Source organism: Chiloscyllium plagiosum, unplaced genomic scaffold (assembly GCF_037043375.1).
Source record: "Chiloscyllium plagiosum isolate Xiang-an unplaced genomic scaffold, Cpla_swu_hap1 HiC_scaffold_24, whole genome shotgun sequence".
In the NCBI taxonomy this organism is placed as follows: domain Eukaryota; kingdom Metazoa; phylum Chordata; class Chondrichthyes; order Orectolobiformes; family Hemiscylliidae; genus Chiloscyllium; species Chiloscyllium plagiosum.
Genome location: NW_028270162.1, coordinates 6,454,707 through 6,482,126, shown reverse-complemented (window position 1 = coordinate 6,482,126; position 27,420 = coordinate 6,454,707). Strand labels below are relative to the sequence as shown.

The 27,420-nt window shown below is 48.8% G+C and overlaps 1 protein-coding gene across 2 annotated transcripts; it reads right to left on the bottom strand.

Annotated features, from left to right (window-relative positions):
- Positions 1–945: 945 nt before the first annotated feature.
- On the bottom strand, positions 946–27,189 carry LOC122562510 (peptidyl-prolyl cis-trans isomerase FKBP8-like). Of its 2 annotated transcripts, none has more exons than XM_088000298.1 (6): positions 27,138–27,189; positions 21,602–21,656; positions 18,501–18,673; positions 14,802–14,879; positions 6,994–7,104; positions 946–1,455 (listed from the first exon to the last, which is right to left on the bottom strand). In XM_088000298.1, exons 2-6 carry the CDS (start codon positions 21,633–21,635, stop codon positions 1,369–1,371), a joined length of 483 nt encoding a protein of 160 aa, XP_087856424.1. In that variant the 5' UTR covers positions 21,636–21,656; positions 27,138–27,189; the 3' UTR covers positions 946–1,368. The 2 variants fall into 2 exon arrangements, with proteins under 2 accessions (XP_087856424.1, XP_087856425.1); XM_088000299.1 differs by lacking the exon at positions 27,138–27,189 and adding an exon at positions 22,335–22,491.
- Positions 27,190–27,420: the final 231 nt, after the last annotated feature.

Here is a 27,420-nt window from a genome sequence, read left to right as displayed (position 1 = left end):
CTCAGGATTCCCTCCAACAACTTGCCCACCACTGAGGTCAGGCTCACTGGTCTATAGTTCCCTGGCTTGTCTTTACCGCCCTTCTTAAACAGTGACACCACGTTTGCCAACCTCCAGTCTTCCGGCACCTCACCTGTGACTATCGATGATACAAATATCTCAGCAAGAGGCCCAGCAATCACTTCCCTAGCTTCCCACAGAGTTCTAGGGTACACCTGATCAGGTCATGGGATTTAATCACTTTTATGCGTTTCAAGACACTCAGCACTTCCTCCTCTGTAATATAGAGATTTTGCAAGATGTCACCATCTATTTCCCTACAGTCTATATCTTCCATATCCTTTTCCACAGTAAATACTGATGCAAAATATTTGTTTAGTATCTTCCCATCTCCTGCAGCTCCACACACAGGCCGCCTTGCTGATCTTCGAGGGGCCCTATTCTCTCTCTAGTTACCCATTTGTCCTAGTCCTTATTATACCTCTGAGGAGAGGTTCATTTTTCTTACCTTCCTGCTCCAGTAATCAATACCTACTCCTTTAAAGGCCGTGAGTTATGGATTTGATTCTGACATTCACTCTGGAATTAAACTTTGCAAAAGATTTACCAGTTGAATTCCTGCTTTGACCCACATTTTCAAATGCTCTCTCTGTCTCAGTCCCAATCTCCCTCACTCCGACTCTACAACTCACTCTCAAACCTCTCCACCTCTTTGTCTCTCTTTATTGCTCCGGTGGATGTCGGTACCTCTGACAAACTAGTCTACAATTTCTCGTGTCAGCCCCATCACTCGTGTGCAGTGTACACCTTGATTTGTATTTACTAAGTAAGCAGGAGAATTAAAATCACAACGAGCGTCATCAGTGGCTGGCCTGGCATTTATTGTCCATCCCTGCCTGCACGTTGAGAATTCCTGGCAGTGACCCTCCCAAAAGGCTAACGTTCCTGAGGTAATCTCAACTCTGCACGATGTCAGGCTTGGCACAATCAAATCAGGAGGGAGTGTCCACGGAATGAAAAATATTTCACTTTGGAATCCAGTGTCATAGATATAATTGTTTTGTTTTGCAGTGAATTCAAAACCACACTGTCCACTCTTTTTGCAATTGTTTTATCAGTTCAATTAAATCAGTTTTAAGGTGTAGTTTCTGCTACTTTTTGGAATTCTGTTGATCGTTATGAAATTATGCAATTTTAATGCTATGAATTTTTAAGTCTGGGATGTTGAGCCTGTCTGTGGTCATTCAGGAGCTGCAGTCGTTCCAATGTTCTGTTGTTTGTGTCTTTGTGAAAGAGAGTTGGATCTTATTCCTGAACAGGAACTAGGCTCCTGGTGAACTCAATGCTCTTGTTACACCTTGGAAGGATCTATCTCCAGTTAGAGAGGCGTGCACTGGCCACAACACCTCCAAGGGCAACAACTGCTCCCCCGATTAACCACCTCCACAAAATGCTCTGGAAAACAGATACAGACAACACAGGAGTGAGAGCAGCCAAACAGCATTCATGACACAACATCCTGATATGTGCGGACTGAATCCACAGTGGCACAGTACGCTGCTCTTATGCCACTAGGGCCAGAGGCCTGTGGGTTCAAGTCTTGCTCTAACACACCTGAACTGTGTAACGAGGCTGACACAGCCTGTGCAGTACTGAGGGAATACTGCACTGCCAGAGTGATTGGTTTTTGTATGGGACATTAAATCAAGTCTCTGTCTGCCTCTTGGATAGGCCTGAAAGATGAAGTGATGCTATTTGAACAAGAGAGGATAATCTCTCCCCAGTCTCTTGTCCAAAAATATTCCCCCGATTCACTGCTTGTTGCTCTATTCCCTGCTTTATAATTGAACTTAAACTTCAAATGTACTTCATTAATTTAAAAGCTAATCAAGAACTTAGCTATCTCTGTCTTAAAGACACTCAATCTCTTTGTCTCCATAGCCCTCTGCTGTCATGGATTTCACACAGTCCCCACCCTCTGGCTGAAAACAATTCTTCCAAATGGTCGTCCCTTCGCTCTGAAGCCCTGCCCTCAGGTCTTAGTCTCTCCTACTCAGAGAAATATCTTCTCCGCGTCCACTATACCTAGGTCTCTCAGTATTCTGTAAGTTTCAATCGGGTCCGCCCATATCCTTCTAAAGTCCTAGTACAGACCCCGAATCTTCAACCACTCCTCATATGACAACACCTTCTTCCCTGGGATCTTGCTTGTCAATCTCCTGTGCCCAACCCCCCCCCCCCCAATGCCCACACACACTTCCACAGACACAGGGCCCAACGCTGCTTGCAATATTCCAAATGTGGTCTGACCAGAGCCTGACACAGCCCCTGAACAAAATGAACCGAGGAATCTGACATGAAAAGTGACTAAAAGAAATGTGTGTGATTACAAACATTGACGGGCACACCAGCTATAACGGTGAGGGATTCTGCAGTCCACCGGGGAGACCAGGCTGATGCTGGTTTAAATACTCAATACCCAGCACTGTTCACAATGCAGTACACCCTCAGCACTGCCCTAGATGGTCACCTTCAGTTTGTGTTCAACCCAGGGCTGTTGGGAAGTAAGACGCTGAAGATTGGTGGGAGCTGGGTATATGTGCGTGAAACCTTGGGATCGTTACAAAAATCTACCACTTCCTCACACAGCGAGAGATGTTGCTGGACAGTAAGGTACAACCCACAAGAATCAAAACACAAATCACAGACTGGGAAAAATAGCACAAAGACGTGAAAAGCAGCATCAGCTCAGTATAACACTGGGGTACAGTACTGGTGGGGACAGGTCTGTCACTGTATAACACTGGGGTCCAGTACTGGCGGGGACAGGTCTGTCACTGTATAACACTGGGGTACAGTACTGGTGGGGACAGGACTGTCACTGTATAACACTGGGGTACAGTACTGGTGGGGGACAGATCTGTCACTGTATAACACTGGGGTACAGTACTGGTGGGGGACAGGTCTGTCACTGTAGAATACTGGGGTACAGTACTGGAGGGGATAGGTCTGTCACTGTATAACACTGGGGTACAGTACTGGTGGGGATAGGTCTGTCGCTGTATAACACTCGGATACAGTACTGGTCGGGACAGGTCTGTCACTGTATAACACTGGGATACTGTACTGGTGGGGACAGGTCTGTCAATGTATAACACTGGGGTACAGTACTGGTGGGGGACAGATCTGTCACTGTATAACACTGGGGTACAGTACTGGTGGGGGACAGGTCTGTCACTGTAGAATACTGGGGTACAGTACTGGAGGGGATAGGTCTGTCACTGTATAACACTGGGGTACAGTACTGGTGGGGACAGGTCTGTCGCTGTATAACACTCGGATACAGTACTGGTGGGGACAGGTGTGTCACTGTATAACACTGGGGTACAGTACTGGTGGGGGACAGGTCTGTCGCTGTATAACACTCAGATACAGTACTGGTGGGGATAGGTCTGTCACTGTACAAAACTGGGGTACAGTACTGGTGGGGACAGGTCTGTCAATGTATAACACTGGGGTACAGTACTGGTGGGGACAGGTCTGTCACTGTATAACACTGGGGTACAGTACTGGAGGGGATAGGTCTGTCACTGTATAACACTGGGGTACAGTACTGGTGGGGACAGGTCTGTCGCTGTATAACACTGGGGTACAGTACTGGTGGGGACAGGTCTGTCACTGTATAACACTGGGATACTGTACTGGTGGGGACAGGTCTGTCAATGTATAACACTGGGGTACAGTACTGGTGGGGGACAGATCTGTCACTGTATAACACTGGGGTCCAGTACTGATGGGGGACAGGTCTGTCACTGTAGAATACTGGGGTACAGTACTGGAGGGGATAGGTCTGTCACTGTACAAAACTGGGGTACAGTACTGGTGGGGACAGGTCTGTCACTGTATAACACTGGGGTACAGTACTAGTGGGGACAGGTCTGTCACTGTACAACACTGGGGTTACAGTACTGGTGGGGACGGGTCTGTCACTGTATAACGCTGGGGTACAGTACTGGTGGGGAGGGGTCTGTCAATGTATACCACTGGGGTACAGTACTGGTGGGGACAGGTCTGTACTGTATAACACCGGGGAACTGTACTGGTGGGGACAGGCGTGTCACTATATAACACTGGGGTACAGTACTGGTGGGGACAGGTGTGTCACTGTATAACACTGGGGTACAGTACTGGTGGGGACAGGTGTGCCACTGTATAACACTGGGGTACAGTACTGGTGGGGACGGGTCTGTCTCTGTATAACACTGGGGTACGGTACTGGTGGGGACAGGTCTGTCATTGTATAACACTGGGGTACAGTACTGGTGGGGACAGGTGTGTCACTGTATTACACTGGGGTACAATACTGGTGGGGACAGGTCTGCCACTGTATAACACTGGGGTACAGTACTGGTGGGGACAGGTGTGTCACTGTATAACACTGGGGTACAGTACTGGTGGGGACAGGTGTGTCACTGTATAACACTGGGGTACAGTACTGGTGGGGACGGGTCTGTCTCTGTATAACACTGGGGTACGGTACTGGTGGGGACAGGTCTGTCATTGTATAACACTGGGGTACAGTACTGGTGGGGACCGGTCTGTCCCTGTATAACACTGGGGTACGGTACTGGTGGGGACAGGTCTGTACCTGTATAACACTGGGGTACAGTACTTGTGGGGACAGGTCTGTCTCTGTATACACTGGGGTACTGTACTGGTGGGGACAGGTCTGTCTCTGTATAACACTGGGGTACAGTACTGGTGGGGACAGGTCTGTACTGTATAACACCGGGGAACTGTACTGGTGGGGACAGGCGTGTCACTGTATAACACCGGGGTACAGTACTGGTGGGGACAGGTGTGTCACTGTATAACACTGGGGTACAGTACTGGTGGGGACAGGTGTGTCACTGTATAACACTGGGGTACAGTACTGGTGGGGACGGGTCTGTCTCTGTATAACACTGGGGTACGGTACTGGTGGGGACAGGTCTGTCATTGTATAACACTGGGGTACAGTACTGGTGGGGACCGGTCTGTCCCTGTATAACACTGGGGTACAGTACTGGTGGGGACAGGTCTGTCATTGTATAACACTGGGGTACAGTACTGGTGGGGACCGGTCTGTCTCTGTATATCACTGGGGTACAGTATTGGTGGGGACAGGTGTGTCACTGTATAACACTGGAGTACAATACTTGTGGGGACAGGTCTGCCACTGTATAACAATGGTGTACAGTACTGGTGGGGACAGGTTTGTCACTGTATAACACTGGGGTACAATACTGGTGGGGACAGGTCTGCCACTGTATAACACTGGGGTACAGTACTGGTGGGGACAGGTGTGTCACTGTATAACACTGGGGTACAATACTTGTGGGGACGGGTCTGTCTCTGTATAACACTGGGGTACGGTACTGGTGGGGACAGGTCTGTACCTGTATAACACTGGGGTACAGTACTTGTGGGGACAGGTCTGTCTCTGTATACACTGGGGTACTGTACTGGTGGGGACAGGTCTGTCTCTGTATAACACTGGGGTACAGTACCGGTGGGGACCGGTCTGTCCCTGTATAACACTGGGGTACAGTACTGGTGGGGACAGGTCTGTCTCTGTATAACACTGGGGTACAGTACTGGTGGGGACCGGTCTGTCACTGTATAACACTGGGGTACAGTACTGGTGGGGACCGGTCTGTCACTGTATAACACTGGGGTACAGTGTTGGTGGGGACAGGTCTGTCTCTGTATAACACTGGGGTACAGTACTGGTGGGGACAGGTCTGTCACTGTATAACACTGGGGTACAGTACTGGTGGGGACAGGTGTGTCCCTGTATAACACTGGGGTACAGTACTGGTGGGGACGGGTCTGTCTCTGTATAACACTGGGGTACAGTACTGGTGTCATCAGGTTTGTCCCTGATTAAAACTAGGGTTATTGTTAGAAATTGCTGGCAATACATGAAAAATCCTAGAGCACTTTAATGAGCAAAGAGAATTGACTGTTTTGAATGTCTTTTAAAATGTTAGTATTGTCTACTCATAATTTGTGCCTGCAGGGTCTGTCACATCCCTTCACCAGGACGTTGACAACTCACTATCAACCTATTCCAAATACTGGCTCAGAGTCATTTTCTCTGGGCAGGCAGGGTACTGTCACCTTCAATCCTGGGAAGGTCAAACAACCTGATGTCATTTCTCTACAAAAGAGAATTTCAAACTTTAAAATTATTTTAAAAAGTTAGGTGGTGGCATTGTTTAGCCATTTCCTTCTGCAGTAGAGATGAATACTTGGAGCCATAAATCTGCCCCTGAATTCAACAAAGAATTTAGTTTGATTTTCTTTACCCCGAGAGTGGTACTCCCTGCGAGAGGGAACAAGTAGAAACAGAAATTCCTGGAGAACTCTGCGGATCTGACAGCACCTGTGGACACCCAACAGAGTTAATGTTTCTGTAATGTTCATCTTGTTTATCATGCACTTTCTCTGCAGCTGTAACTTTGTATTGCTCACTCTGTTCTATCACTCTATGATGTTTATATGGTATGAGCTGCACGCAAAACAGAACCTTTCACTGGACCTGGATACATGTGAAAATAATAAACCAAATCCAATCAAAATCAAACTCGAGTTCGGTGACCCTGACTCCAGTTCTGAAGAAGGGTCATTGGACTGAAACACATTATTTCTGCTTCTCTCTGCACAGATGCTGCCAGATCTGCTGGGTTTCTCCAGCAGTTTCAGATCACGAGCATCTGCTGCAGTATGTTTTATTTCAGTTTGAGAAGAATGCGGAAGGGTAATACAACAGAAGTCATTAATGCGAAGTTAAATAAGTGCACAAAGGAGAACAGAATAGAAGGCTCTGCAGATTGAGTGGATGAGGGGGTTTCAAGGCAATCTTTTCAGGTGAATTCTCAGGCCCACTGCAGTATTCTTATCAAATTCTATGCAATGCTTCTCGAACATTGCCAACAGAAAAACACTCACTATTTTTCTCTGTTGTGTGTTATTACTAGAAGGCTTATTCTTTCTTTCACCTTGACTTCTGTGTTGATCCAACAATCCCTCCATCGCAAAATCTATATCATGCTGAACCATCTGAGGGAGAACCAAAGAAAACCCAAAGTTATCAACAGCACTCACACAACAACCCATCATTTATTTAGGAAGGAAAAACTAGGAAATATATAACCTTGCTACAACTATTGTAATGTGGGATAAACACCAGTTCCATCACACCAGTGTTATACTGGGACAGACTGGTCCCCAGCAGTACTGTACCCCAGTGTTATACAGGGACAGACCGGTTCCCACCAGTACTGTACCCCAGTGTTATACAGGGACAGACCGGTCCCCACCAGTACCGTACCCCAGTGTTATACAGTGACAGACCTGTCCCCACCAGTATTGTACCCCAGTGTTATACAGGGACAGACCGTTCCCCACCAGTACTGTACCCCAGTGTTATACTGGGACAGACCAGTCCCCACCAGTACTGTACCCCAGTGTTATACAGGGACAGACCGGTTCCCACCAGTACTGTACCCCAGTGTTATACAGGGACAGACCGGTCCCCACCAGTACCGTACCCCAGTGTTATACAGTGACAGACCGGTCCCCACCAGTACCGTACCCCAGTGTTATACAGTGACAGACCTGTCCCCACCAGTATTGTACCCCAGTGTAATACAGTGACACACCTGTCCCCACCAGTACTGTACCCCACTGTTATACACTGACACACCTGTCCTGTACCCCAGTACCTGTCCTATCCCCACCAGTACTGTACCCCAGTGTTATACAGGGACAGACCGGTCCCCACCAGTACTGTACCTCAGTGTTATATATTGACAGACCTGTCCCCACTAGTACTGTACCACATTGTTATACTGGGATAGACCTGTCCCCACCATTACTGTACCCCAGTGTTATACAGTGATAGATGTGTCCCCACCAGTACTGTACCCCAGTGTTACACAGTGACAGACCTGTCCCCACCAGTACTGTAACGCAGTGTTATACAGGGACAGACCTGTCCCCACCAGAACAGTACCCGCATGTTATACAGAGACAGACCTGTCCCCACCAGTACAGTACCCCATTGTTACACAGGGACAGACCTGTCCCCACCAGTACTGTACCCCAGTGTTATACAGCGACAGACCTGTCCCCACCAACACTGTACCCCAGTGTTATACAGCGACAGACCTGTCCCCACCAACACTGTACCCCAGTGTTATACAGCGACAGACCTGTCCCCACCAGTACTGTACCCCAGTGTTATACAGTGACAGACCTGTCCCCACCAGTACAGTACCCCAGGGTTATACAGTGACAGACCGGTCCCCACCAGTACTGTACCACAGTGTTATACAGGGACAGACCTGTCCCCACCAGTACAGTACCCCAGTGTTATAGAGCGACAGACCTGTCCCCACCAGTACCGTACCCAGTGTTATACAGCGACAGACCTGTCCCCACCAACACTGTACCCCAGTGTTATACAGCGACAGACCTGTCCCCACCAGTACTGTACCCCAGTGTTATATAGGGACAGACCTGTCCCCACCAGTACTGTACCCCAGTGTTGTACTGGGACAGACCCGTCCACACGAGTACTGAACCCCAGTGTTATACAGTGACACACCTGTCCCCCACCAGTACTGTACCACAGTGTTATACAGTGATAGACCGGTCCCCACTAGTACTGTACCCCAGTGTTATACAGGGACAGACCGGTCCCCACCAATACTGTACCTGTATTATACAGTGACAGACCAGTCCCCAGCAGTACTGTACCCCAGTGTTATCCAGTGACACACCTGTCCCCCACCAGTAACTATACCCCAGTGTTATACTGGGACAGACCTGTTCCCACCAGTAACTATAACCCAGTGTTATACAGCGACAGACCTGTCCCCACCAACACTGTACCCCAGTGTTATACTGGGACAGACCGGTCCCCACCAGTACTGTACCCCAGTGTTATACAGGGACAGACCTGTCCCCCACCAGTACAGTACCCCAGTGTTATACAATGATAGACCGGTCCCCACCAACACTGTACCCCAGTGTTATACTGGGACAGACCGTTCCCCACCAGTACTGTACCCCAGTGTTATACATCGACAGACCGTTCCCCACCAGTAATGTACTCCAGTGTTATACAATGACAGACCGGTCCCCACCAATACTGTACCCCAGTGTTATACTGGGACAGACCTGTCCCCACCAGTACAGTATCCCAGTGTTATACAGTGACAGACCTGCCCCCACCAGTACAGTACCCCAGTGTTATACAGGGACAGACCTGTCCGCAGCAGTACAGTATCCCAGTGTTATACAGTGACAGACCTGTCCCCACCAATACAGTACCACAGTGCTATACAGGGACAGACCTGTCCCCACCAGTACAGTACCTCAGTGTTATACAGTGACAGACCTGTCCCCACCAGTACAGTACCACAGTGCTATACAGGGACAGACCTGTCCCCACCTGTACAGTATCCCAGTGTTATACAGTGACAGACCTGTCCCCACCAATACAGTACCACAGTGCTATACAGGGACAGACCAGTCCCCACCAGTACAGTACCCCGGTGTTATACAGTGACAGACCTGTCCCCACCAGTACCGTACCCCAGTGTTATACAGAGACAGACCTGTCCCCACCAGTACTGTACCACAGTGCTATACAGGTCTGACCGGCCCCCACCAGTACAGTACCACAGTGTTATACATTGACAGACCTGCCCCCACCAGTACAGTACCCCCATGTTATCCAGTGACATACCTCTCCCCACCTGTACAGTACCCCCATGTTATACATTGACAGACCTGTCCCCACCAGTACAGTACTCCGGTGTTATACAGTGACGGACCTGTCCCCACCAGTACTGTACCCCAGTGTTATACAGTGACAGACCTGTCCCCACCAATACAGTACCACAGTGCTATACAGGGACAGACCAGTCCCCACCAGTACCGTACCCCAGTGTTATACAGAGACAGACCTGTCCCCACCAGAACAGTACCCGCATGTTATACAGAGACAGACCTGTCCCCACCAGTACAGTACCCGCATGTTATACAGAGACAGACCTGTCCCCACCAGTACAGTACCCCATTGTTACACAGGGACAGACCTGTCCCCACCAGTACTGTACCCCAGTGTTATACAGCGACAGACCTGTCCCCACCAACACTGTACCCCAGTGTTATACAGCGACAGACCTGTCCCCACCAACACTGTACCCCAGTGTTATACAGCGACAGACCTGTCCCCACCAGTACTGTACCCCAGTGTTATACAGTGACAGACCTGTCCCCACCAGTACAGTACCCCAGGGTTATACAGTGACAGACCGGTCCCCACCAGTACTGTACCACAGTGTTATACAGGGACAGACCTGTCCCCACCAGTACAGTACCCCAGTGTTATAGAGCGACAGACCTGTCCCCACCAGTACCGTACCCAGTGTTATACAGCGACAGACCTGTCCCCACCAACACTGTACCCCAGTGTTATACAGCGACAGACCTGTCCCCACCAGTACTGTACCCCAGTGTTATATAGGGACAGACCTGTCCCCACCAGTACTGTACCCCAGTGTTGTACTGGGACAGACCCGTCCACACGAGTACTGAACCCCAGTGTTATACAGTGACACACCTGTCCCCCACCAGTACTGTACCACAGTGTTATACAGTGATAGACCGGTCCCCACTAGTACTGTACCCCAGTGTTATACAGGGACAGACCGGTCCCCACCAATACTGTACCTGTATTATACAGTGACAGACCAGTCCCCAGCAGTACTGTACCCCAGTGTTATCCAGTGACACACCTGTCCCCCACCAGTAACTATACCCCAGTGTTATACTGGGACAGACCTGTTCCCACCAGTAACTATAACCCAGTGTTATACAGCGACAGACCTGTCCCCACCAACACTGTACCCCAGTGTTATACTGGGACAGACCGGTCCCCACCAGTACTGTACCCCAGTGTTATACAGGGACAGACCTGTCCCCCACCAGTACAGTACCCCAGTGTTATACAATGATAGACCGGTCCCCACCAACACTGTACCCCAGTGTTATACTGGGACAGACCGTTCCCCACCAGTACTGTACCCCAGTGTTATACATCGACAGACCGTTCCCCACCAGTACTGTACCCCAGTGTTATACAATGACAGACCGGTCCCCACCAATACTGTACCCCAGTGTTATACTGGGACAGACCTGTCCCCACCAGTACAGTATCCCAGTGTTATACAGTGACAGACCTGCCCCCACCAGTACAGTACCCCAGTGTTATACAGGGACAGACCTGTCCGCAGCAGTACAGTATCCCAGTGTTATACAGTGACAGACCTGTCCCCACCAATACAGTACCACAGTGCTATACAGGGACAGACCTGTCCCCACCAGTACAGTACCTCAGTGTTATACAGTGACAGACCTGTCCCCACCAGTACAGTACCACAGTGCTATACAGGGACAGACCTGTCCCCACCTGTACAGTATCCCAGTGTTATACAGTGACAGACCTGTCCCCACCAATACAGTACCACAGTGCTATACAGGGACAGACCAGTCCCCACCAGTACAGTACCCCGGTGTTATACAGTGACAGACCTGTCCCCACCAGTACCGTACCCCAGTGTTATACAGAGACAGACCTGTCCCCACCAGTACTGTACCACAGTGCTATACAGGTCTGACCGGCCCCCACCAGTACAGTACCACAGTGTTATACATTGACAGACCTGCCCCCACCAGTACAGTACCCCCATGTTATCCAGTGACATACCTCTCCCCACCTGTACAGTACCCCCATGTTATACATTGACAGACCTGTCCCCACCAGTACAGTACTCCGGTGTTATACAGTGACGGACCTGTCCCCACCAGTACAGTATCCCAGTGTTATACAGTGACAGACCTGTCCCCACCAATACAGTACCACAGTGCTATACAGGGACAGACCAGTCCCCACCAGTACCGTACCCCAGCGTTATACAGAGACAGACCTGTCCCCACCAGTACTGTACCACAGTGCTATACAGGTCAGACCGGCCCCCACCAGTACAGTACCACAGTGTTATACATTGACAGACCTGTCCCCACCAGTACAGTACCCCCGTGTTATCCATTGACAGACCTGTCCCCACCAGTACAGTACCCCCGTGTTATCCATTGACAGACCAGTCCCCACCAGTACTGTACCCCAGTGTTATCCAGTGACAGACCTGTCCCCACCTGTACAGTATCCCAGTGTTATACAGTGACAGACCTGTCCCCACCAATACAGTACCACAGTGCTATACAGGGACAGACCAGTCCCCACCAGTACAGTACCCCGGTGTTATACAGTGACAGACCTGTCCCCACCAGTACCGTACCCCAGTGTTATACAGAGACAGACCTGTCCCCACCAGTACTGTACCCCAGTGCTATACAGGTCTGACCGGCCCCCACCAGTACAGTACCACAGTGTTATACATTGACAGACCTGCCCCCACCTGTACAGTACCCCCATGTTATACATTGACAGACCTGTCCCCACCAGTACAGTACTCCGGTGTTATACAGTGACGGACCTGTCCCCACCAGTACAGTACCACAGTGTTATCCAGTGACAGACCTGTCCCCACCTGTACAGTATCCCAGTGTTATACAGTGACAGACCTGTCCCCACCAATACAGTACCACAGTGCTATACAGGGACAGACCTGTCCCCACCAGTACCGTACCCCAGTGTTATACAGAGACAGACCTGTCCCCACCAGTACTGTACCACAGTGCTATACAGGTCAGACCGGCCCCCACCAGTACAGTACCACAGTGTTATACATTGACAGACCTGTCCCCACCAGTACAGTACCCCCGTGTTATCCATTGACAGACCAGTCCCCACCAGTACAGTACCACAGTGTTATACAGGGACAGACCTGTACCCAACAGTACAGCACCACAGTGTTATACAGTGACAGACCTGTCCTCAGCAGTATAGTACCACAGTGTTATACAGTGACAGACCAGTCCCCACCAGTACAGTACCCCACTGTTATACAGTGACAGACCTGTCCCCACCAGTACTGTACCCCAGTGTTATACAGGGACAGACCTGTCCCCACCAGTACAGTACCACAGTGTTATACAGGGACAGACCTGTCCCCACCAGTACAGTACCACAGTGCTATACAGGGACAGACCAGTCCCCACCAGTACAGTACCTCACTGTTATACAGTGACAGACCTGTCCCCACCAGTACTGTACCCCAGTGTTATACAGTGACAGACCTGTCCCCACCAGTACAGTACCACAGTGCTATACAGGGACAGACCTGTCCCCACCAGTACTGTATCCCAGTGTTATATAGGGACAGACCTGTCCCCACCAGTACAGTACCCCAGTATTATACAGGGACAGACCTGTCCCCACCAGTACAGTACCATATTGCTATACATGGACAGACCGGTCCCCACCAGTACAGTACCCCAGTGTTATACAGTGACAGACCTGTCCCCACCAGTACTATATCCCAGTGTTATACAGTGACAGACCTGTCCCCACCAGTACAGTACCACAGTGCTATACAGGGACAGACCAGTCCCCACCAGTACAGTACCTCACTGTTATACAGTGACAGACCTGTCCCCACCAGTACTGTACCCCAGTGTTATACAGTGACAGACCTGTCCCCACCAGTACAGTACCACAGTGCTATACAGGGACAGACCTGTCCCCACCAGTACTGTATCCCAGTGTTATATAGGGACAGACCTGTCCCCACCAGTACAGTACCCCAGTATTATACAGGGACAGACCTGTCCCCACCAGTACAGTACCATATTGCTATACATGGACAGACCGGTCCCCACCAGTACAGTACCCCAGTGTTATACAGTGACAGACCTGTCCCCACCAGTACAGTACCACAGTGCTATACAGGGACAGACCTGTCCCCACCAGTACTGTACCCCAGTGTTATACAGGGTCAGACCTGTCCCCACCAGTCCATTACCCCAGTGTTATACAAGGTCAGACCTGTCCCCACCAGTACAGTACCCCAGTGTTATACAGGGTCAGACCTCTCCCCACCAGTACAGTACCCCAGTATTATACAGGGACAGACCTGTCCGCAGTACAGTACCCAGTATTATACAGTGACAGACCTGTCCCCACTAGTACAGTACCCCAGTGTTATACAGGGACAGACCTGTCCCCCAACAGGACAGTACCCCAGTCTTATACAGGGACTGACCTGTCCCCACCAGTACATTTTCCCAGTATTATACAGGGACTGACCTGTCCCCACCAGTACATTTTCCCAGTATTATACAGGGACAGACCTGTCCCCACCAGTACAGTACCACAGTGTTATAGAGTGACAGACCTGTCCCCATCAGCTCCTCTAGGAGATGAACACTCACACGGAGAGACCATTTCAGAATGAGATGGTGAAACATTTCTTCACTCCAAGACTAGTGAACCTGTGGTACTCCCTCCCACACGGCAGAGGTTGTGGATCTGTTGAGAATTTATTCCAGATAGTGATTGAAACCCTATTAAATGTTAAAGCTATCCAGTGTCATGGAGAGAAGTGGGAAATATCATTGTGTAGAGTATCAGCCCCTATGTTAATGAATGGCAGTGCCGGTTGGGAGGGTGGAATCATCATTCGTGTTCCTGGTTTCTGTGTCAATCAATTGGAAATGTAGAATGATGGCTCCCATTTAATGTAGCAAATATCTTTTCCTCAACTTTGACCATGAGAACGTACCTTACTCCCGGGGGTCAGTGCCAAAACTTCCCTCAGAGCTGAGATAGCCTGGGAATAATATCCTTGACGGATTAATACCTGTTTAAAACAAAATGTATCTTTTGTTACTGTGTGAAAATACTGCTTTGCTTACACGCACCAGATCAGAAGCAAAAATAATAAACCTCAGGTCTATGTCTTTTCAGCCTGTGTTAGATTTCCGCAGACACACCAAGACATCTCATGCTGATAAATCTTGGACAAACACTTGATCCTTCATTCTCTATCTTGCAGCATACACGATATACTAACTGAAATCCAAGCTCCTGTCTTACAGAGGATTTACAAGGAATACACCAAGTGATCTAGACCAGAGCTTATGTTCCACAGAAGTTACTCCTTCAACATCACCCCCTGCCCCTTCACCTCCTCCACCCTTTTGGGGGCTTATTCCTCTGGCCTTTTAAATGAATTAATTATTTTGACTTTCCTCAATTATCTTTTGTGATGGGGAGTTCCACATTCAAACCATGCTTTGGATGAAATCATAGAATCTCTATAGTGTGGAAGCAGGCCATTCAGCCCACCGTGTCCACATCAACCCACCAAAGAGCATCCCACCCAGACCCACTGTATCCCTGCATTTCCCATGGCTCACCCACCTAGCCTGCACCTCCCTGCACACTATGCTCCAATTTAGCAATCCGACTATCCTGCACATCTTCCGAGTGTAGGAGGAAACCCACACAGACACAGGGAGAGGGTGCAAACTCCACACAGACAGTCGCCCAAGGCTAGAATCGAACCCGGGTCCCTGCTGCTGTCCCAAATGGTCTCCTGAGAATACAATACGAATTTATTAAGAACTATTTTATATTGACAACCCGCTAGATTTGTGGTGCCCAACAATCCGAAAGCATTTCCTTCTGTCCACCCTCGGAAATGCACTCGTAAGTCTCCACACTGTTGGACTGCATCTCCCCACCACCTTTTTCTTCTCTTTGTGAAAGAGCTCTTGCTGATTTCCTGAATCCTGATATCGCTGTACTCTGAGTTCTGGCATCATCCTTGTAAACACCTTCAGCGAGAACTCCAAACGTACAAGTTCAGTTTGTCCAGTTGGAGAAATATTTCCAACCCATCACATGTTCGGCATCTGTGGTATAGTGTGTGTTTGGGTTTCTCTGCCTAAGGCAGGATGGTCTTGCCCACAGAGGGAGTGCAGTGAAGATTCACTCTGCTGATACCAGGGATGGCTGGACTTTCTTCTGAGGAGAGATTGATTTGACTGGGCTTGTATTCAGTAGCGATTAGAAAAAAGATGAGGGGGAGGAATCTGATTGAAATGTCAAACAGGGCTGGACAGTATAGAGGGAGAAAGTGAGGACTGCAGATGCTGGAGATCAGAGTCGAAGAGTGGGGTGCTGGAAAAGCACAGCAGGTCAGGCAGCATCTGAAGAGCAGCAGAATTGACGTTTCGGGGCATAAGCCCTTCATCAGGACAGTCTAGATGCAGGGAGGATGTTTCCCTGGGTCCGGGAGTCTAGACCCAGGTGACAGTCTCAGGATACGGGGTAGACAATTGAGGACTAAGCTGAGGAGAAAGATCTTCTAACCCTGTCAAACTCTCCACCAGAGAAGCTTGGGGAAGCCAGTCACTCTACATATTCAAAAAAGAGATTGATAATTTTTTACAACATTGAAGGCATCAAGGGGGATTGAGACAAATGGGAATATGGTGTTGATTTAATTTTTATTCTTGCATGGGATGAAAGTGTCACTGGCTGGGCAGGCATTTATTGCCCATCCCTAATTACCCAGAGGGCAGTTAAGAGTCAACCACATTGGCTATGGGTCTGGAGTCACATGTCGGCCAGACCAGGTAAGGATGGCAGCTTCCTTCCCTACAGGACAGTATTGAACAAGATGGGGTTTTTCCCGACAATGGATTCATGGTCATCATTAGACTTTTAATTCTAGATTTATTTTTAAACTAAATTCACATCCTACCATCTGCCTTGGCAGGATTTGAATCCAGGTCCTCAGTACCAACGGTCTAGTGATGATGCCACGAGGCCATCATTGCCCCACTGTTGAGATAATGGTTGAACCGACTCAAACAGGTGAATGGCCAGTCATGCTCCCAGTTTCTTTGTTCCCTGCTATTTGCTCCCATATGGAAATGGTCACAAAAATTGGCCTTTAAAATATTAGCATAGAGCAGAATGTGACGGAAAATCATTATTAACATGTTGTGAAATAAAGCTTTGTTGATTTGGAGATGCCGGTGTTGGACTGGGGGAAACAAAGTTAAAAATCACACAGCACCAGGTTATAGTCCAACAGATTTATTTGGAAGCACTAGCTTTCAGAGCGCTGCTCCTCAACCACCTGATGAAGGAGCAGTGCTCCGAAAGCTAGTGTGCTTCCAATTAAACCTGTTGGACTATAACCTAGTATTGTGTGATTTTTAACTTTGTTGAATCACACAGCAACTGTAAAATGCAAATTCGATGTAAGAGATATTCAGTCACTCCCATTCCATCAGGGCCATTTTAGTATGATACATATACTGATCCACTGCTCTGTAACTGTATAAAGTGATATAATTACCAGTAATTCAAACTTTTCACACCACTGATTTTCATTTATTTTCTTTTTATGACTTTCCTATTTTTTACTTCGCAAATAAAACAGGAATATTGATCAAACAGCATTATTCTAAACCTCTGGCATCCATTTTTGTGAGATTCAGAATTGTCAAAACTAATCTTATCTTGTAGGTTATTTTGATGAAATTAAACAGTGTGATATTAACCAGAACCAGAAAGAGAAAAACATTTTTTAAAAATATCGCGAACAGACTAATCTTTAAATAGATAGTCTTTGTCACAATGATGTCACTGTACTATTTGTAAGCTAAGGCAGGGTGTTCATCAAATATACTACCAATGAACAATCGCAAAAAGATCGCTGAATCCCTTCCCGCCAACATCCTGAGGGCTCTCATTCACCAGAATCTGAACTGATCTAACCATATAAACACAGTGGCTGCAAAAGCAGGTCAGGGGCTAGGAATCCTGCAGCCAGTAACTTTACCTCCTGACTCCCCAAGACCTGTTCATCATCTACAAGGCACAAGTCAGGAGTGTGATGGAATAATCCCTATTTGCCCCAGATGAGTGCAGCCCCCACACCACTCAATAAACTTGACACCATCCAGGACAAAGCAGCCGCTTGACTGGCACCACATCCACTCCCTCCACCACCGATGCTCAGTAGCAGCAGGATGTACCATTTACAAGATGCACTGCAGAAATTCACCAGGGATCGTCAGGCAGCACCTTCCAAACCCACGCCCACTTCTATCGGGCAGGACAAGGGGCAGCAGATACATGGGAACACCACCCCCTGCAAGTTCCCCTCCAAGCCCCTCACCATCCTGACTTGAAAATATATTGTCATTCCTTCACTGTCGCTGGGTCAGAATCCTGAAATTCCCTCCCTATGGGACATTGGGGGTCTACCCACAGCACATGGACTGCAGCTGTTCAAGAAGGCAGTTCATCCATATTGGAGAGGGAACATGTTCATAACACACACACGCACTCTCACACACACACACACACACATGCACACACACACACACTCTCTCTCTCTCACACATGTGCGTACTCACTCACACACACACACACACATCTGACTGGAGCACCCACATACCTTTCCCTTGCTGTATAACGTCATGATATCTGTTGGGTCCATTTCTAACAGCTCGTCACAGTAATATAAAACTGTCTCTATTTGTTCGTCCTCAATTTCACCAACAATTGTGTTGATCTCCTGAAAGGAGTCCTCCAGCTGGCAGTTTTTATCATCTTCTGTTAAAGCACCATCTGCAAAGAAGAGAGCACTGTTCAAGAGAGAATTTGGGTTCTCAGTTTCCTGTCTAGTCAGCCTTGGGAAAGGCTGCAGGTAGAGGCATTTTTACTGAAGTCTTTCCAAAAGCTGCAGAGAACTGATCATTCCTGAGAACATTCACATTCTCGGATATGTTCATAGAATCATAGATTTAGCCTTCACGGGTGTTTAACTGTGATTGGAGGTGTTTCCAACAACATGTGGTATCCAAGGCAAAACCAGAACAGCCTCAGGAGTGGGAAAGTGATTTAGTTGGAGTTCACTCTCCCCAGTCCCGAAGCTCCCCTAGAGACCAGGCCCATGGAAACTACTATGGCATTGACTACCAACCCCCCCAAAGATTGCTGCACTGAAAATCCAGAGGCCCAGGGTCGCTCCCTGCGAATGTGAGCTTGAATCTCGCCTTGGCTGGCAATCTAAGTCCAATCGATAAATTCGGAATCAAAAGACAGTCTCAGTGTAGTGATTGGAACCAGGTGGGTCTTATTGACCATGAGATCCTTGATTGGAGTTATTAACCTGGGCCAATCAGGGAGCCCTGGCTGACAGGAATAAACAGGGGATTTAGAATCTCTTTAGTTCAGGGATGGACTCTGAGCTGGCTGGCCACAGCCAGTGTACTGTGTACGTATAAATAAAGAGGGATTTGGTGATGGGATACCGGCCTGTGTGCAGTTATTTCATTCAGTGATGGACCATGACAACTATCATAGTCTGTAAAAGTCCATCTGATAAATCTCACCTGGTCTGGCCTACATGTGACTCCAGACTCACAGCAACGTGGTTGACTCCAAACTATCCTCTGAAATGGCCTAGAGAGCTAGTCAGGTCAAGGGCAAATATGGACCGACAACTGTTTGTCTTAACGGCAACACCCACATCCCATGAATGAATACAGTACATGAAATTCTGGAGGGCAGGCAGTCATAAAAGTAAAAGGCCTCAGGAGCCAGTCGGCCATTTGGCCCATCAAGCCAGTTCTGCCAATTATTTCCATTGTGCTGATTTTGGGCTTTATCTCTGGGGGAAAGAATTCCAAAGATTCCCAGGCGTCTGAGTAGAGAATCTCACTGGTCTCCAGAGAAAATGTATCCCTTCCAACATTTCAGCATTCCCTCCTTACATGGCAACGAAAAAGGAATTTCCACTAAAGTTACAAACAGCAGCAGCAAATGTGTATATTCAGAGCTGAGTGGCCCACTCCATTTCCTAAGCCCTCCTGCTGCTTGTTAAGCTCATGGCTGGCCCAATTACTCCACACTCCACACCTACCCCTGACAAACCTCCCCCCCCCCCCTTATTCATCACAAAGCTCTGTGAGGATTGTCGTGTGGCACGGTGGTAGTGCCCCTACTTCTGGACTGGGAGGTTCTGTTCATGTCCCACCTGCTCCAGAGGCGTGTAATAACATCTCTGAGCAGGTTGATTAGAAAAATAAGTTAAAATAAAAATCAAGAACTGCTGTTAATCACTCAGCGGTTAGCACCGCTGCCTCACAGCGCCACGGACTCGGGTTCGATTCCAGCCTCGGGTAACTGTCTGTGTGAGGAGTTTGTACATTTTCCCCGTGTCTGCGTGGGCTTCCTCCCACAGTTCAAAGACTTCAGGTTAGGTGGATTCACCATGCTAAATTTTCCTGGTGTCCAGGTTTGGATGAGTTGTGGTAATATGTGGGTCTGGGTGGATACTCTTCAGAGGGTCAGTATGGAGTGAATGGCCTCCTTCCATACTATAGGGATTCTATGATGCTATGGACCTTTCTCCATTCTGAAGTAGAGTCACTGGACCCGAAATGTTAACTCTGCCTTCTCTCCAGATGCTGCCGGACCTGCTGAGCTTTTCCAGCAATTTCTGTTTTTGTTTCTGACTTACAACATCTATGTTCTTTCGAATTTTTTTCTTCATTCTGTCACGGGATGTGGGCATCACTGGCAAGGCCAGGGTCTGTTGTCAATTCTTATTGCTCCCTTGAACTAAGTGGCAGGTTATTTCAATGGGCAGTGAAGAGTCACCTACATTACTGTGGGTCTGGAGTCACAAGTAGGCCAGACCAGGTAAGGAGGGCAGATTTCCCTTCTCAAAAGGACACAGGTGAGTTTTACATCAATTGTAGTTACATAGGATTCGTTTTTCATCCTGGATTTTAGTAACTAAAATCAAACTCAACCAAGTGCTTTGGTGGGATTTGAGCCCATGTTCCTCCAGTCCATGCTGACCCTAATCCCAAACGAAACCAGTCTCACCTGCCTACTCCTGCCCCAAACCCCTACAAACCGCTCCTACTCATGTACTTACCTCTTTTAAACATTGTAACTCTACCCACATCCACCACTTCCTCTGGCGGTTCATTCCACACACGGACCACTCTCTGTGTAAAATAGTTGCCCCTCATGTCTTTTTTGAATTCTTCTCTTCTCATCATAAAAATATGCTCCCTGCTCTGGAAATCCCCAACTGGGGGAAAGGACACCTGCCATTCACCTGATCTATACCGCTCTATTTTATAAACCTCTACAAGGTCACTCCTCAATCTCCTACACTCCAGTGAAAAAAAGTCCCAGCCTATCCTTATAACTCAAACCCTTCACTCCCGGCAACATCCTGGTAAATCGTTTCTTATCCCTCTCCAGCTTAATACTATCCTCCCAATAACAGGGCGACCAGAACTGGACACAGCGTTCCAGAAGAGGCCTCACCAAAGTCCTGTACAACCTCAACATGACATCACAACTCCTGCACTGAGCAATGAAGGCAAGAGTGCTAAATGCTTTTTTAACCACCCCAGTGGGGTTTGAGAGGATCAGAGGGACCTCATTAACGAGGGTGAGGATCTGTGGATCTACAGGAAGTCTCAGACTGTCTTCTTTCTCCGTGCTCGCTCAGACGTGAAATGTTCCACTCACCCAAACTGTTTCTGAAAGGTTGTGCAGAGGCCATTGTAACTCACTTCGGGGAAAGCTGTAAATTTAAAGAGAAAAAGAATGTGATGCAACTCAATTGATGCAATTATTTAGGTTCAAGAAAAATTGCTGACTCCATCTCAACTTGCATTTTTATAGCACCTTTCCCCATCTCAGGGTGTCCCAAAATGGTTGACAAGTGATGAAACATTTCTGAGGTACTGTTTTAATGTAGGAAATAGCAGCCAATATTAGGGTAGGCGATGGTCTAGTGGCATTATCAGTGGACTGTTAATCCAAAGACCCAGGTAAAGTTCTGAGGACCCAGGTCTGAATCCCACTGTGGCACATGGCGTCATTCGAATTCAATAAAAATCTAGAATTAAGAGTCTCATGATGATGTGGTGGAGCCGCTGTTGGGCTGGGGTGTACAAAGTTAAAAATCACACAACACCAGGCTATAATCCAGCAGGTTTTTTTGGAAGCACTAGCTTTCAGAACACCGCTCCTTCATCAGGTAACTGTTAGAAAGGATCATAAGATACAGAGTTTATAGCAAAAATATTAGTGTCATGCAACTGAAATGATATATTAAACAATATTGAATGAATAAAAATAATGTGCACAGCAAGCCCCCACCCCAACACCATTGAGAAACAAACAGTTCATTGTTTTTTATTTAAAGCAATGTTGCTTGAAAGGCAAATAACAGGCTGGTGCATCAGGGAGAACTCACCAGCTTATCTTTAATGCCAGCCAAAGGTGTTCCTTTCCCACCCACATGAAGTGAAGTGATGTTACAGCTGTACAGGACTTTGGTTAGGCCACATTTGGAGTACTGTGTGCAGTTCTGGTCGCCTCACTTTAGGAAAGATGTGGAAGCTTTGGAGAGGGTGCAGAGAAGATTTACCAGGATGTTGCCTGGAATGGAGAATAGGTCGTATGAGGATAGGTTGAGCATGCTAGGCCTTTTCTCATTGGAACGGAGAAGGATGAGGGGTGACTTGATAGAGGTTTATAAGATGATCAGGGGAATAGATAGAGTAGACAATCAGAAACTTTTTCCCCGGGTACAACAGAGTGTTACAAGCGGACATAAATTTAAGGTGAAGGGTGGAAGGTATAGGGGAGATGTCAGGGGTGGGTTCTTTACCCAGAGAGTGGTGGGGGCATGGAATGCGCTGCCTGTGGGAGTGGCAGAGTCAGAATCATTGGTGACCTTTAAGCGGCAATTGGATAGGGACATGGATGGGTGCTTAAGCTAGGACAAATGTTCGGCACAACATTGTGGGCCGAAGGGCCTGTTCTGTGCTGTATTGTTCTATGTTCTATGATGGGGATAGATGGGGCTTGGGTCTCATCCAAACATCTCATTCACTGCCCACAGTGCTGCATGCCCTCAGTATACCAGCCTGGATCATGGGCACAACTCTGAGGGATGAAGTTTGAACCCACAATCGGCTGTTTCGGAGAGTTTAAGGCAGCTGAACTGTCCTGAAGCACACCATTTATCACTCCAATGTTCAGTGAGATTCCCCCCAAAATCCTTCCCCTCTCCCTCTCTCTCCTGTAACTCACTTCCAAGACCTTACCTCTTTGACCAAGTTGTCAATTCACTGTGCTATATCTGATTGAGTTTCATCATAGAATCATAGAGTCATAGAGTCTTAGAGATGTACAGCACGGAAACAGACCCTTTGGTCCAACCCGTCCACGCCAACCAGATATCCCAACCCAATCTAGTCCCACCTGCCAGCACTTGGCCTATGTCCCTCTAAACCCTTCCTATTCATATACCCATCCAGGTGCCTTTTAAATGTTGTAATTGTACCAGCCTCCACCACTTCCTCTGACAGCTCATTCCATACCCGTACCACTCTCTGTGTGAAAAAGTTGCCCCTTAGGTCTCTTTCATATCATTCCCTGCACTCCCTAAACCTATGCCGTCTAGTTCTGGACTCCCCCACCCCAGGGAAAAGACCTTTGCTATTCACCCTATTTATGCTCCCCATGATTTTATAAACTTCTATAAGGTCACCCCTCAGCCTCCGACACTCCAGGGTAAAGAGCCCCAGTCTATTCAGCCTCTCCCTATAGCTCAAACCCTCATAACATTCTTGTGAATCTTTACTGAACCCTCTCAAATTTTAACACCACCTTTCCTATAGCAGGGAGACTAGAATTGAACGCAGTATTCCAAAAGTGGCTGAACCCATTCCTGTACCTCTGCATTTCGCACTCTTAATCCACCTAGCCTGCACATCTCTGGACATCATGGGCAATTGAGCACGGCCATCTTTGGACTGTGGGAGGAAACCCACTCAGACACGGGGAGAATGTGCAAACTCCACACAGACAGTCACCTAAGGATGGAATCAAACTGGGTCCAAGGTGCGGTGAGGCAGCGGTGCGGTGAGGCAGCGGTGCGGTGAGGCAGCGGTGCGGTGGGAGGCAGCGGTGCGGTGGGAGGCAGCGGTGCGGTGAGGCAGCGGTGCGGTGAGGCAGCAGTGCTAACCACTGAGCCATCCATCGTCCATTTGACGTTTGACCATTCATTGGAACTGAAGAAGCGCCATACTGGACTCAAAACTCTCTCTCTCTCTCTCTCATTAGATGCTACCAAACCTGTTGAGTTTCTGCAGCATTCCTTATTTTCATTCTTTAATTTGTAACAAAATGCAACTTTTCCACCTGGGCTCTGGATCCCTTTATAGCTTTGCTAAACAAAGCCTATCAGCCTCCATTGCCACATTTCTAATTGATCCTCAGATCCAGTGGGTCATTTTCAGATTCCCACGACCCCTAAAAGGGCTGCTCTAATTTGAAGATTTAGTTTCTTGGTTTGGACTCTCCCCATCGCAGGGAATACTTTCTCACTCTCTCTAACAACGCTTTAATCACATCTTAAAGAACTTCGATGACACATCTCCTTCATCTTATACAAGTGAAGGTAGACCAGCCTACTTTATGGAACCAATTGTCATAATTAAACCTTTTCACCCCCACAACAGACTCATTTCACATACACTCATGGTCATACCCAGTCACACACATACACATTCATACTTACACATATACTAACATTCACACTCACTCAGACACATATACACACGTATTCGCACTCACTCAGACACATACACACATGTTCGCACCCACTCAGACACACATACACACGTGTTCGCACACACTCAGACACACATACACATGTTTGCACTCACTCAGACACATACACACACATGTTTGCACTCACTCAGACACACATACACGTGTTTGCACTCACTCAGACAAACATACACACGTGTTCGCACACACTCTGACACATACACGTGTTTGCACTCACTCAGACAAACAAACACATGTTCACACTCAGACACACACACGTTCGCACTCACTCAGACACATATACACACATGTTTGCACTCACTCAGACACATACACACGTGTTCACACACACTCAGATACATATACGTGTTCGCACTCACTCAGACACGCATACACACGTGTTCGCACTCACTCAGACATACATGCCCACGTGTTCGCACTCAGAGACACACACGTGCAGACACACAGATACATATTCATACTCACATTCATTCACACACACACACATGGTCACACACACAGACACGCTCATGTTCACACTCACTCATTCACACACATAGTCACACACGCTCACACACAGGTACACACTTGCAGTGAGTAACATTCTGAGGCAGCTCCATCACTACCACCCCGAAACATTTCATCCTGTCTGAAAAGAATGTTTCAGTGTGAATTATTCTTCCCTGCTCTCTGCCCCGAATGTCAATGCAAGGTCCCAGTTCTGTCCTGTTATTAGTTGGAGTTAATTATCTCTCCCATAACGGAGGTTCCAATTAACTGAACATGTAAAGACACATATACCATACAAAATGGATTGAAACATTTGTACACATGGGCCTAGGGTTCAGTTTCTTTTTATAAAAATATAAACAGAAACTTTGACCAGACTATTGCCTTAAATTGGATTTTCTTTCAGTTTCCCAGCAGGAACAGATCACCTCCCTCCAGTGTCAGAGACTCGAACATCTGTGTGTGTGTGCGTGTGTGGGGTGTGTGTGTGTGGGGTATGTGTGTGTGGGGTATGTGTGTGTGTGGGGGGGATATGTGTGTGTGTGTGTGTGTGTGCGTGTGTGGGTGGGGATGTGTGTGTATACACTTTCCCTTCTGCAGGTCTACATACACACACACACACCCCCACCCCCACCCACACACATGCTTCCCCTCACACACACACGCCCCCCCCACACACACATATACCCCCCACACACACATATACCCCCCACACATGCCCCCCCCATATATACACATATACCCCCCCACACGCATGCCCCCCCACACACACACATATACCCACACACACGCCACCCCACACACATATACCCCCACACACACATATACCCCCCACACACACATGCCCCCTCACACACACCCACACACCCCCTCACACACACCCACACACACAACCCCCTCCACAAACACACACCTCCCCCCCACACACACCCCACACACACATATACCCCCCACACACACATACTACCCCCACACACACCTCCCCCCCACACACACCCCACACACACATACCCCCCCACACACACATACCTCCCCACACACACCCCACACACACATACCCCCCACACACATATATACCCCCCCACACACATACTACCCCCACACACCTCCCCCCACACACACCTCTCCCCCCCACACACCCCACACACACACATACCCCCCACACACACCCCCCACACACACATACCCCCCCACACACACATATACCCCCCACACACACATATACCCCCCACACACACATACCCCCCACACATGCCCCCCCCACACACATCCCCTCACACACACCTACACACACAAACCCCCCTCACACACACCTCACCCCCACACACAGACACCCCCCACACACACACCCCCCACCACACACCCCCCCCCACACACATACCCCCCCCACACACATACCCCCCCCACACACACACAAACCCCACACACATACCCCTCCCACACACACATATACCCCCCCCACACACACACATACCCCCCCCACACACAAACCCCACACACATATACCCCCCACACACACACACATACCCCCCCACACACAAACCCCACACACATATACCCCCCCCACACACATACCCCCCCCCCCCACACACACACAAACCCCACACACAAACACCCCACACACATATACCCCACACACACACATACCCCCCCACACACCCACAAACACAGACTGCCTGCGCTGGGCTGCTCCTCGGATGCTGCCTGACCTGCTGTGCTCTGCCAGCGCCACTAATCCAGATGCTGGGTATTTGCGGCAGCTCCCACACCGGGACCGTGCACACGCTGTCAATCTGGATCAGTGCCGCTGCTCAGGCAGGAAAATCTACGTTACGGGCAAAAGCCCTGCGCCACACGCTGTGAATCCCGGCCTTGCTGCCCCTCACTCGCTCCTAGCCCCTGCCTCACTGCCATTGCCGTACTCTACCTGCAGGCGATGGTAACTGCGGAGCCCCGATCGGGGGCAGGGAGGGAGGGAGGGAGGAGGCGGAGGGAGACCCCCACCCCACACCCCCCCCACCCAGGGGCTGTCACCCCGGCAACCGTCTCCAGGAGGCGCCAGTGTGACGGAGGCGGGACAGGCCCATCCCGAGCGGGCAGGGGCACAGGAAGATCCCAGAGAGAGAGAACCTCGTGGGGGCACAGGAAGATCCCAGAGAGAGAACCCCGAGGGGGGCACAGGAAGATCCCAGAGAGAGAGAACCCCGTGG

Coding starts and splice junctions, on each gene's coding strand:
- LOC122562510 (XM_088000298.1), bottom strand. CDS start 21,635: ATGGCCTCTGCACAACCTTTCAGAAACAGTTTGG. Junction 14,880..18,500: donor CGTTATACAGCAAGGGAAAG/GTATGTGGGTGC, acceptor TGTTTTAAACAG/GTATTAATCCGTCAAGGATA. Junction 7,105..14,801: donor CACTGACCCCCGGGAGTAAG/GTACGTTCTCAT, acceptor GTTCTCCCTCAG/ATGGTTCAGCATGATATAGA.